This window comes from Pungitius pungitius, chromosome 20 (assembly GCF_949316345.1).
Source record: "Pungitius pungitius chromosome 20, fPunPun2.1, whole genome shotgun sequence".
NCBI lineage: Eukaryota > Metazoa > Chordata > Actinopteri > Perciformes > Gasterosteidae > Pungitius > Pungitius pungitius.
Window position 1 is genome coordinate 1206740 of NC_084919.1, and position 13799 is coordinate 1220538.

Here is a 13799-nt window from a genome sequence, read left to right on the forward strand (position 1 = left end):
AGGTAAAAATATGTAATCAGGTAAATATTAAGCTGTGATGGTTGTGCTTGGAGCCGCGCTGGGAGACACAAGGTTGGCGGTTCGACTCCCGGCTGCTCCGTGTTCCATGGCGAGGTGTCCCTGAGCAAGTCACCTGACCCCTTATTGCTCCCCGGGCAAAAATGTAAAATAACAACATGGGTTCAAATGCAATGCAAGTCGCTTTGGATGAAAGCGTCAGCTGAATGACACGTGATCACTTCTTCCTCGTTGATAGCTTAGCATGCTCACTGGAGCTAACTGTAGCTATGTCACCTTTTTAATCAGGAAGCAAAACAAAAGGAGAAGGACCTCGTCGTTAAGGGAGACGACGTCACATCGTACCTTCACATACGTGTCAGCAGACAACAAAACCTGCAAATGTGTCCTCTGGATTGACTGCCTCGTGTCCCCGCTTCGATCGTTCCTCCAACACTTCATCTGTGCCGATCTAATGAATCTGTGCGTGTGAAACAGTGGCTGAAACCCAACCATCGGTGAGAAGTGAGAGTTCAGGTTCCCGGTTGCTGTATCGACAGATTGTCACTACGGTGGTGACTCACCAGTAAATCCTGGCGATGAATCACACACACTGAGATCACATTTTCCCCTTTTATCACTCCCTCCACCATCACTTTCCCTTCTTCCTTTCCCTCCTCACTCGTGTTTCTGAGTCCTTCCGTCTCGATTCTCTCGAAGCCGCTGAGCTTCGTCATCGGCCGTAATGGTAGTACGGGCAACCGTGTGTGTGTGTGTGTGTGTCTGCATTATTGATTCCCCCCTGAGCACCAGCAGGCGGTACTCTGTGCTCTGCAATCCGATTGGCTGAGGCGGCCTCAGGCCTCATTACCCGCCGATCCGGGGGCCTGTGCCGATTGGACGCCGCCGGGTCCCCTCGTTGGGAATTGATGATGATGCAGGATGAGGTCACGCTGCCGATCGGGAGGGCGGTGATGTCATCTCACCTGAGCCCCCCCCCCCCCCCCCCGATGGGTGTAAGTGACCCACAGATGGATGTGGAATAGAAAACGAGATGAGGCCAAATGACAGGATGAGGGATTCAGAGAAATAACCATAAAATGAGATTTCTAAAATTGACTGAAATTTAAGACAAAAATTGAAAATACGTGTTGCAAAAATGACACTTGAATGTAAAATAAGATAAAGTAAAAATAAAATATAAATTCAAGAAAATTCTATATATACAAACATAGGGAAAACGATGTCAGAGTGAGGAGACTGAAGATCTGCTGAACGTGGGCAGAAAGGAGCAAACAAACAAATGCAAATCCGTCGTCACGGTTACGGAGACGAGAGCTGTGGAATCAGGGAGCGGCTCCAGGAGCTTCCAGAGGTTTGAAGTCTGACTTCAACTCAAGGAAGAGGATTTATTGCTCTACGAATGAACGTCGGCCCCCGTATGGCCCATCAGGTGTGACATCATCAAATATAGAAGTGTAAGCACACGTGCTAATGTTAGCCGGCGCATCAGACACGTCATCCGTGACGACGAGTCTATTTACACGGCAACATGTCTGCATGATGTAATGTATTTTAAATGCCACTATGAGACAAATAAAGACCAGTAGTGCTTTAACGTCACAGACACTTAAAATAAGGTGTGTGTGTGTGTGTGTGTGTGTTGCAGCTGCCGAGGCCACACAACCCAGTTTACACACAATCTAAAAATAGCGTCCCAGAGCCTCGGAGGATGTGACGCGGCGCGCAGAGGCCTCTGCAGCCTGGGAACCCTGGGACGCGTCCCATTCCCATCGGCTGTGTTTCCTCTGTGACGGAAGGTAGGAACCGTCACAGAGACGATGAGTCCTGACATCTGAGGGTGAAAAGTGTTATAATGTGATCATGAAGGTCTCATATGGAAAAAGCCTTAAAGATCTTACTCCAGAGCTTTTACTCCTTTAACCATATAAAAATAGAATTCCTACTAAATCCTTAAAAAGCGAATGTTTTTTACACAAATACCTAAACCTTTCAAAGGTTTCATAGTTCTTTGTTTATCGTGTTTATTCTTGTGATATTTCCAATATCAGATCAAAACAAACAAATAATAAAAAGGGAACATTAACACGCCTCAGACGAAAGCCAAGGAGACAAAGGACTTGGACTCTTCAGAATGGAATGCGGCCCAGTGGAGGTTTTCCTCCCTCTCCCCTTCCCCCCCTCCCCCTCGCTCCCCCGCCCGTCTGCCTGTCTGCGTTCCAGGGGTGGAAGTCTGCAGAGTATGAAGGTCATTGTTGCCATGGTGACAGCCGTGTAAACATAAACACAGAGAGAGAGAGAGAGAGAGAGACTCCAGTCATAAAGAACGAGCACAGTCAGCTGGCCGGGGATCCTTGGGAATTAAAATGTTCTGCATATATATATATATACAGCTATATATATGTATATATATATATGTAATTTGTATGTTTGTTTTAATTAATGTGAAGGATTCATTCTGTCACCACTAGATGGGTGACAATCATGTCCTGGTGCGTTTGAAGCCCCCCCGTAGAGCCCCCCTGGTCACAGTCACATTATAGTCATGTGATAATATGAATATATATGTGTATATATATATATATATATATACATATGATAATCTAAATCTTGAGATCTGGTCTTGAAGCAGTAATAATACACTTAAACCACACTGACACAGAGATACAGAATCCTTTATTATTCGTCTGTTTTTATTTGTCTGTTTTGATCTCAGCACGATTCCTCTCGGTTGCTAAAGACATTTCCCAAAACAAACCACCTGATGTCAACATGAGTGGAAACATGAGAGCAATCCAACAGGTTCTCTCATATTCGACACAATGCTGACTCATACGTCAAAGAACCAACAACCACACGAAGCCATTTTGTTGCGTGAAGCTGCCCGGCTTCATTCTTCAAAGCCGCGTCAGAGCCGACTCGCAGGGAACTTCCTGTTTGATCTTCCCACTGAAACCGAGAGTTACCTGACGCCTACGAAGAAGTCCCCCAACTCCAGGAGGAGGAGGTTTTCATCCTCATTGACGATTATTTTCACATCATCGTCACTCGCAGGTCGCAGGTGTCGAGCTGCTGCGTCAGCGGGCTTCGACCCAAACTGCTGCGAGGTGTGAACCGAGCGTCAGTTCAGGCCTCCGGGCAGAAAATGTGGTTTTACAAGAAAGAGAAACAAAGGAATTCATCATAAACACAAAGACACAGGACACAAAGACACAGGACACAAAGACACAGGACACAAAGACTCAGAACTAAAGACTCACCCCAGAGACGCAAATAGATCACAAAGAGACAGTTAGAAGTCACTTCAAATGACGACATTTAAAGCCTTTAGATCTGAAGATGTATCAGATAACCAAGTATAGCCCAAGTCACTCATGTGACGATGCTGACTCATCACTTTGATGTTGTGAGTGATGATGATGATGATGATGATGATGAATCACTGACCTCCCCCCCCCCCCACTGAGATGCTGATCAATATCAACTCGTGATCTCTTCTGAGTGAAGTATTAAAGGACAAAGGTGAGTTCATGTTTGAAACAGAACAAGAAGAAAAATGAGGTACAAAAAGTACAAAACAGGGTGTGACTCATAAGTGAAAGTAAAAGGTACATGTTTGCACATGTATGTAACTGCTAAAAGTCACATGACTTTTTTAACTGACAAAGATGAACAGAAACAACCAAACACAATGAAACTATAAAAGACAAAATAAATCAAATAAAGTACAATAATATCTGACCCAATCAGAAATGGATATTTGTTTCAAATAATGGATTTTCTGAAGCACATCCGTGTAAACAAGGAGTCTCCAGAGGACCAATCACCTCGGATCCAAAGGGTACAACATTTAGAACGTGGTTACAACATTAGTGTGGTCACTAAAAAGACATCGTCCACATCCATCCTCCATCCATCATCCTCCATCCATCATCCTCCATCCATCCATCCATCCCTCCATCCCTCCATCCCTCCATCCATCATCCTCCATCCATCCCTCCATCCCTCATCCTCCATCCATCTTCCATCCTCCATCCATCATCCTCCATCCATCATCCATCCCTCCATCCATCATCCATCATCCATCCTCCATCCATCCCTCCATCCATCCTCCATCCATCCCTCCATCTCTCATCCATCCTACATCCCTCCACCCCTCCATCTCTCATTCATCCCTCCATCCCTCCTTCCTCCATCCATCCCTCCATCCGCCAAGTTTTACACTGCTCGCTTCTCAGCAGTGGCGTGATTCTGGAGGTGGAGGCAAGAGAGTAAAAGGAGGAGGGAGGGAGGGGGAAAGTAGAAAGGAGGAGGGAGGGAGGGGGGGAGTAGAAAGGAGGAGGGAGGGGGAGAGTAGAAAGGAGGAGGGAGGGGGAGAGTAAAAGGAGGGAGGGAGGGGGAAAGTAGAAAGGAGGAGGGAGGGGGAGAGTAGAAAGGAGGAGGGAGGGAGGGGATTTCCCAGATCCCCCGTGATGAAGAAGCTGAGGAGGAGGAAGAGGAAGAGCTTCCCGGAAAAAACGAACAAACCTGTAGGAAGAGAGGAGACAATAATAATAAATATAATAAATATAATGTTATTTCTTTAAAGATACTCAGTAGTACTCAATTACTGCGCAGTACAGTATAATCACTATGGATATGTAAATATAGATATAAGATGTATATTGATAGTAGTAACATTTTGTATTTGATAGTATAGAATCAAAGATATTTATATATTTGATTGAATATTATATTTAATTTATATAATAAATAATAATAATCTGTCTTTTGCAGCTCAATTAGACAAGAATGAGAATAAATTTCTCTCTTATAGCAGCCGGGGGTAAACAATAGCTCCTCTGTCCTCCCCCCCCTTCCTCCCCCCCCCCCCTCCTCCTCCTCCTCCTCTTTTATTCTGATCAGGAGCAGATTACGTCACCCTCTTCCTTTCCGGGAAATAATGCGTCTCATCCTCTTCGCGTCTTTACCGGGCAAACAGCAGGGAGCGGGGAAGAGACGCTGGGGGGGAAGCCTCCTCATCCCCCTCTTCCTCTTCAACACTTACCATCGTCTTCATCAGCACTTCCAGAACAGTTCAAAGACTCATTTGTAAAATGCAAAATATAGCAATAAGAATAACAAATCCTTTGTTTTTAATCCATAAATCTGGGCACCAAGAGGCAGATTATTATTAATCTGTTCCTGACAAAATGAACTAGATCCACAAACATTTAGAGATATTTGCTCTTGCATTTTTTACTCAATAATAAAATCTTTCATTTGGACACAGAGCTTAAATTGCACTCACTTTAAAACGGGAGTAAAATGTTTCCTTTTAAGGGTCAAAAAGTACTTGAATACACAGCGTGACAACGTGGTGACAACGTGGTGACAACGTGGTGACAACGTTGCGTAGCAACCGCCCTTCAGAAAATATTCTCATGTTTTGAGAAATGAACGTGTATGTGTGTGTTTGTGTGTGTGTGTGTGTGTGTGTGTGTGTGTGTGTGTGTGTGTGTGTGTAGGTGTGTGTGTGTGTGTGTAGGTGTATGTGTGTGTGTGTGTGTGTGTGTATATGTGTGTGTGTGTGTGTGTGTGTGTGTATATATGTGTGTGTGTGTGTGTGTATGTGTGTGTGTATATGTGTGTGTGTGTGTGTGTGTGTAGGTGTGTGTGTGTGTGTGTGTGTGTGTAGGTGTGTGTGTGTATATATATGTGTGTGTGTGTGTGTAGGTGTGTGTGTGTGTATGTGTGTGTGTATATGTGTGTGTGTGTAGGTGTGTGTGTGTGTGTGTGTGTGTGTGTGTGTAGATGTGTATATGTGTGTGTGTGTGTGTGTGTGTGTGTGTAGGTGTGTATATGTGTGTGTGTGTGTGTGTGTGTATGTGTGTGTGTATATGTGTGTGTGTGTGTGTGTGTAGGTGTGTGTGTGTGTGTGGGGGGGGGGGCTCTCATATTTTTCACTTTCTCTTCCAATGAGTCGATTCTCTTTATGAGAAACCTTCGATGCCTCAAAGTGAAACTTAGCTCTCGTCGTCCTGTCAGTAAACTGCTTCCATGTCGCCGCCTTTATTTGAGACTGAGGTTCAAAACTGATACGACACGATAAAGAACAATAACTCTAACATTTACATTAGTGTGATTATTAACAGACATTTGCTGTTTCTAGAATTGTGTTAAATATAAAAGAGGAAATACTATATTTAACTTTGTAAAGTTTATTCATCATTTGGTATTTATTTTTTACACTAAATAATAATAAAACAAATATCATATAATCTAGAACCACATCAACTCCCACTTTCATCATTTAATCTCTAATATTTATTTCAACGATTTCTATTTAATAAACGTCATGAATCAAATCTCACATAATAACTTACAAACAGGAGTCACACACACATTCACACAAACAGGAGTCACACACACATTCACACAAACAGACACACACTCAGAGCTCGGTATGAAAAGCCCTCAAACATAAAAATAGAGAACGTGATATTCAGGCGGCGGCTTCACGCTTCAATCATCAGGTATTAATAGTTAACCGGGTCAGCAGTGACGGGAGCATCAATGTGGACACACACTGACCTCTTAAAGGGTTCTGCACCCACCTGTCTGCCACCAGGGGGGGGGGGAGGCAGGGGGGGGGGGTCTATTTTACAGCCTATTAGAGGTGGAAAAGTTGGTGAATCGAAAACAAAACGTTTAAAGCTAATCAGTGACTAAAAGAATCAGCAAATCACATTAGTGCAGTTTCACTCTGAGACTTTGTTGCTCCTTTCAACTGTGACAAGAACCCAGACGGAACCCAAACGGAACCCAGACGGAACCCAGACGGAACCACAGCTGATAAGTTCTTCTCAGGCAGCAGCAGGTGAAGCGTCTTTGAAGGGCTCCACTAGGATGGAGGTGGATCATTTACAGTTTCATGGCTTTCGTGGCCGAGCAGCTCGTCCAATGGGAAGGCTTCCCTGGAAACATGCATGAACACACACACACACACACACACACACACAGGAGAGGTGCAGGTTACAGTCACATCCTGTTGTACAATCCTTTTTGAAGCACTCATGAAACCCACAAACGGACGCCTCATTTTCAGGTTTCACAACTCACAAAATCCTCCTCGAGCTTCTGAAGAAAAACTGGATCTGGTGAAAGCGAAAAGTTTGACTGGAAGTTTTGTAGATTCCAGGAAACGAGTGATGGAGCGAGGTCCTCACAGCTGATCACCTCCCAAAGGTGAGACAGGTGTTTTTGTCCGATGAAAGACTCCTATTGGCTGTTTGTGGGAGGAACCAATGAGGCCGACTTCCTGTTGATAGTTATGAATAAAACACAACAACAAACCAGATAAACGTTTAATTCAGTTACTGTTCATAACAAACCACTAGTACTAGAAGTAGTAGTACTGCTGAATACTGGCTTCCTTTTACAGTACTAGTGGTAATAAAGGTGTATTTTTAAGGTGGAAATCCTCCATCGTCTCAGAGGACGAGTCAATGAGATCAAAGGATTAAACGCTAAGACGCAGACGAGGAGACAAGACATTTGTACCACGACTGTCTGTCTGTCTGTCCCATGTCTGTCTGTCTGCCCCATGTCTCTGTCTGTCTGTCCCATGCCTCTGTCCCATGTCTGTCTGTCTGTCCCATGTCTGTCTGTCTGTCTGTCCCATGTCTCTGTCCCCTCCCTTTGTACCCGACCTGATGATGTGTAACCACACAATAAATAACTCAGCTTGAAGAACATAATTCCCTCGTTAGTGAGCAATGTCTGGAATGTAAATCCATGTCAGTGTCAAAGCAGGGAGGGAGAGAGGGGGGGGGGGTCGAGGGGGGGGTCACAACGAGGTTATATTCTTATTCTAGCAGTTTAATTAGTTTTATTCAGCTTTTTAAACGTGGTTCGTATCTACAAAGAGGACATTTTATTCACCTGAGCTTTGAAAGTGAGGGTTTGTGGGGGGGGGGGGGGGGAGGAAAGAGAGGAGGTGAGGAATAAATCAGATAAAGGGAAAGAAAGATGAAGGGAGGCAGGAAGAGGAGGAACGGGACCAAAAACAAGGAGGGAGAAAAAAGGACAAAAGGAAACAAGTGATCTGCAGAAGAGGGGACAGGAGGAAGAGGAAACGACTGAGGAGATAGGAAGGAAGCTTTCGGAGAGGAGGAGGAAGAGGAAGAGGAGGAGGAAGAGGAGGAAGAGGAGGAGGAGGAGGAAGGGGGGGCTGCCTTGTTAAGGCTGAGCAGCTCGGGGTTGCTCGATTGCATCATCGCAGGATAAGCCTTCTATAAATAGGGTGACGTCAACCCTCTGCTCTCGCTCCACCTCGCCCCCTCCCTCCCCGCTCACCCTGCCCCCCTCCCTCCCCGCGTCGTACAGCATTCCTGATTGCGTCACCACGCCCCGCCCCCCCGCAGCCGCCCCGCCCCCGTCCGGCCGCTTTATAAGCGGAGTGACGCAACGCACCGGACAGAAGCGCAACTTTACGCAGCGAGACTCCAGAGAGGCCGATTCCTCCAGAACCACACCGACTCACACAGGTAGGACGGCCGGGCCCGGGGAGCGGGGGGAGGTGGGGGAGGGAGGGGGCTGGTTGGTCGGTTCCGTCCGGAGGAGCCCCGGGAGGGACAGAGGACACGTCCCGCTGTCCCGGGACACCGCGCGCAAACTTCTGAAGTTGTTCAGCTGTTCAGTAGTTTGTGATCACGAAGCTTTTCTCATTCAGTTAGCTGCTTCTTCATCTTCATCTTCTTCTTCTTCTGCTTCTTCATCTTCATCTTCTTCTTCTTCTGCTTCTTCATCTTCTTCTTCTTCTGCTTCTTCTTCTTCTGCTTCTTCTGTGCGAATTAAAGTATAATAACACACGTTATAATAAGGCTCCTCCGGGTGGTTGTTAAGTTAAAATGAAACCAAATGTAATGACGAAACTTATAAAACTTAGAACTTGAGCCAAATAATGTGAATAAAATAGAAATGTTTATTTATAAATGAATGTTCTCTATGACAGTGTGTTTTGTTCATCTTACACAAACTTTTTATGCCGTTTATGCCCCAAAAAGCCAAATATTCTGGTCGTCGTGGTTCTCCATCAAATGCTTTGAGTTGTTATGTCACATCAGAAGAAAGACTTTTGTTTTCATGATATTCTTGTTGAGCAATATTTAAGAGCTGCATCATTATAACTCGTGTTAATTAAAAGTGTCCTCAACACCTTATTACTGCGTTATATTGTACATTTTATTTCGTTATTTCATCACATATCGAGGTTATTGTGACTCTTCATCACACATCATTGACTCTCCCTCCTGTTCCCTCCCCAGAATGATGCTGCAGCACCCGGGTCCCTCGCTGGCCGACATCAGCTGCTCCGCCCTGGTCCCCTGCCTCTCGCCGCCCGCCACGCTCACCCTGGACGACTTCACCTCCTTCGGCCCCCTGGTGAAGGAGGAGCTGCGTCTGGCCATCCAGACCAAGCGCCTGATCCACGGCCTCCGGGGGGAGACCAGCTCCGACGGGGCCAGCTCCAGCTCCGACCGCGCCTCCGAGGGCCGGGCCGGGGGGGGCGGCGCCAAGAGAGAGGTGAGGAGAGGGGGAGACAGTGGGGGGCGGGGGGAGACGGGGACATGTGGAGGGCTTTGAGACACTGACGTTTTTTTGTCCCCCGGGTTTTTCAGGTCACGCCTCAGGAGCTGGAGAGGAGGAAGAGGCGGAGAGAAAGGAACAAGGTCGCCGCCGCCAAGTGCCGCAACAAGAAGAAGGAGAAGACAGAGACTCTGCAGCAGGTATTCTTCTTCTCCTTCAGCTGGAAAACACATCTAATAGGAGATTAAAACATACCTCAAGTTCAGGGTCAGAGATGCTTCTCCTGCGCTCTTTAAGGACCACCATCATTAATCTCCATCCCTCCTGCAGGAGTCAGAGAAGCTGGAGAGCGTCAACACGGAGCTGAAGGCTCAGATTGAGGAGCTGAAGCAGCAGAAGCAGCAGCTGGTCTACATGCTCAACCTGCACCGGCCGACCTGCATCGTCCGAGCCCAGAACGGCCAGACGCCGGAGGACGAGAGGAACCTCTTCCTCCAGCACATCAAGGAGAGCGCCCTGCAGCTCCACACCATCACCTCCTCCGCCGCCCCCGCCTACTCCTCCTCGTCCACCGCCGCCACCGCCTACTCCTCGTCCACCTCCTCCGTCTCCACGCTGTCGCCTCTCGACGGAGGACTTCTGACCCTCGACCACTTGCACTGCCCCGGCCACCTATGAGCCCGGGCTGGAGGAGCCTCAGCACCGCGAGGAGGACGCCACTCTCCTCGCTCTCAAAGACTGTCCACGAAGCTGCTAGAGAGACGGGGGGGGGGGGGGTAGGAGGGGGGGGGGCTTCCCGCTCCCTGAAGGGCCCGACGGGAAGAGTTTGGTTTGAACATTACGAGGCGTCTTTGCCAAGGACCCGTCGCACTAAAGAAAACATTTACTGCTACTCGGAATCGACGGGAGGACGTTTTGTGCCGTTTTAAAGGGAAAGACGGACGTGTGAGTGTGGACAGACGTCGTCGTCCGTGCTCATTGTTGCTGTATGAAGCTTTGTGTATTTATTTAGTAACTACTGTGCGGCGTGCTGTTGCCGTGTCGACCCCGTCTGCTCGTCCTTTACACGGCGACGAGTGACTCGGGACCTGAGCGTCATGTCCAGGTTTCAGGTGGTTTGCTGTCGGGCAGCAGCAGCATTTACAAAAGGGAAATGTACTTTGCAGGCAGGGTTCATCATCACCATCATTATTATTATTATTATTATTTATATTAAAAAGCACTGTACCAAATTACAATATGATCATTCATGCAGATGATTACTCACTTTTCTTAGTAAATTAAAAATTGTTGAAAAGAAAAATCTAAGAGACTGGACACAAGTCCAACGTGCCACAAAGGACCGCGCTGCTAACTGCTAACGGCTAACTGCTAACGGCTAACTGCTAGCTGTAACTATGTGGTGTAGTTCAGAATGAAGCCTCATCAGGGAAGAAACAGGGTGAGCAAAGCTCAGGTTTACTGCTTGGAGCGTTAGCTCGATAGCGTTAGCTTGATAGCGTTAGCTTGATAGCGTTAGCTTGATAGCGTTAGCTCGATAGCGTTAGCTTGATAGCGTTAGCTCGATAGCGTTAGCTTAATAGCGTTAGCTTGATAGCGTTAGCCTTCATGACGCGAGACGTTAAAAAGGGGAACTCTGCTGATCAGTATTTGTCGGCTTTGGGGGGGAAGAAGAACAATAATTCCTTTCTGTGTGGATTCCAGGTTTCATTTGGTGCGTTTGGTAGAAGAAGGTTCATGTTGTCATAAATATATATAAAGGCCTTCATATACATCTATGCGTTGAGTTGGATTCTACTGCTACTGCCAACATGCACTTCCTGTCAACTGTTGTTTTTGATACTTTGTCCATTAAAAACACGTATTGCAAATGTCACAGCGGCATGGCGTCCTTTTTGGGGGGGAAATGGTTGCTTTTGAAGGTATTCATTGTGGGAATAAGAGACAACACACCAGCTAAACATGTTGCAAAGGGGATTTAAAGAGGATTACGGACTTCATGCGATACTTTAAATCAAGACACTACAGTCCATTGGGCTTCATTAACACGTCTTGTTTCAGACTACATGATTTAAAGCCAGAAAGAGAAGTCCACTTCGTCTCTCAGAACTTCACTAGCAACACGTCCCAAAGTGACTCTTCAGGCTCCCAGAGAGGGACACGAGCTCCTGGAGAACGTCCCGACGCTCGGTGAGAGCTCAGGGCAGATGTTTGTGGCACGGAGACGAGACTGAACATGTGGAGAAGTCATGAGCTCCTCGATGTCATCGGTGCGGCGGAGCTGAGAAACCAGCAGTCTGGAAGGAACAGAAACACGCTTCAGGTTTTGCAGCTGAATGGACTTTGTGATTTGTGGCTAATTCTCAGGTAATCTGCCTAAAGCAATAAACTCCACCCTCCTGCCTGCATATAACAAACAACACCAGTCACATGACCCCGGCCCGCCCGTTTCTGCCTGATGTGACAGCTCCAGTTTCACCCCTCCCGCCTGGGACGAAAAGGTGATGAAAGCAAACGCGTGTTAGAATGACATCTGCTGCTGAACGCTGAGGAGCATCAAAAGGCCTCAAGGACCTTCTTCATGCAGGGAAACGTTTCAACTTGATCCAGAACAGCTTGGAAAACGACCCGGTATCACGCCTCCAGCGCTTCTCCTTGGTGGGAGAGGTTCACTCACATCCTCCTTGAAGACGTCCTCCTCCTCCTCCTTCATGACAACCAGGCTGCTCACTGCATCACATCAGAACCAGCTGCACAACGAAGGCCGACGCTTTCTTTGTTGTTGCTTCATCGCGTCCGAGTTCAAGTCAAAACCACGATGCACCTGATGTGCTCTGATTAAAAGGTCTGATGGGAAGGCTGGAAGCAGGACCAGACATGGAGCAGACATGGACCAGACATGGAGGAGACATGGAGCAGACATGGTCATGACAAGTACATGAGAATGAGTAACTTTGACCTTTGAACCTTTTAACTGTTGTGAAAAGACGTAGAGAAACTCCACTTAATAAATAAACTCCGTCTCTTTCCAGCACCGACGTCATTTCATAGAAGAGTAACTAAAGGCCTGTTTGTCGTCACATTCTGTTCCAAAGCGCTCTTTAGTACAGTTGGTTCTCCCTTCAAGTGGAAGCAGAAGTGGGAAGTTTCAATATGACTCAGTGACACAGTACAGTTTATTCTCTGGGTCAAAGGTCGAGGTCACTGACCTGCTTTCTTTGTTCCAGGAAGCGATCGCGTCGACCACACCAGCTGCACACACACACACACACACACACACACACACACACACACACACACACACACACACACACACACACACACACACACGATGAGAGGGAAGATGCTTTGTCATTGAGGTAGAAACTGATGCAACGGAGTCACAAGAGGAGGCGAAGTGATGCAACAACGGTTTCGTAATCTTTAACCGGCAACGTCCTGTGTGGTGGGGTCAAAGGTCACCGCTAAGCACACTCCAGCACATGTTGCAGGTACTCAATGCGGTTGTGGTGAATTTGCTGCTCGGGGATTTGTGTCTGATGCAATTCTCTCCAGCCTGGTTTCACTCCCACAATGCACCTGTCATTGTAGTAGCGGAGAGGTCCGCTCTCGGGGACCTGCGGTCACGCAGGAAGTGACCAGCGGCTTCTGAAGCGACGCTTTCGTTGTGACGCTGCGTTACGTCCGTCCTCCGGTGACGAGTTTCACAAGGTGAACCACTGGTTACCACGGCGACGGTTTCACAACGTTCAACCGCCGCGCTACAGGCTGCCGTCGCCATGGTGACGCAGGAGGTTTCTCTACACCGGGCAGGAATATCCGATAAAAACGTCCCTTTATGGGCACGTTGATCGTAAAGGGACATTGGAGGGACATTGAGGGATTGATTGCACAGTGACAGAACTGCTCACTCGTCACCTGACTCATTAATGAACAAATGAACAAAGTAGAATCCACCAGAGGAAGCAAACGTCAGCGGGGCAGCAGCAGGACGCCTCCTCACTCACGAACAAACGCATACGTTTAACAGGTGTCATGTGACACCAGCATTCTGAACATTTCACAGGGTACAAGACACCAGGAAGTAAAGGAGCCCTGCAGCATCTCTGGGGAGGGGAATTATAAGAAGGAAGAACTATTGGAAAATAAGTGCAAACAGGGAATTCCAAAAAGGTCGGAGCAGAAAGAACGAGGGGACACGAGGAAGTGAA

The 13799-nt window shown here is 47.2% G+C and overlaps 1 protein-coding gene across 1 annotated transcript; it reads left to right on the forward strand.

Moving 5' to 3' along the window:
• The first annotated feature begins 8462 nt into the window (after positions 1 to 8462).
• On the forward strand, positions 8463 to 10349 carry atf3 (activating transcription factor 3). The gene is made up of 4 exons (XM_037450229.2): positions 8463 to 8546; positions 9327 to 9585; positions 9681 to 9788; positions 9919 to 10349. Exons 2-4 carry the CDS (start codon positions 9328 to 9330, stop codon positions 10264 to 10266), a joined length of 714 nt encoding a protein of 237 aa, XP_037306126.2. The 5' UTR covers positions 8463 to 8546; position 9327; the 3' UTR covers positions 10267 to 10349.
• The last annotated feature ends 3450 nt before the right edge of the window (positions 10350 to 13799 follow it).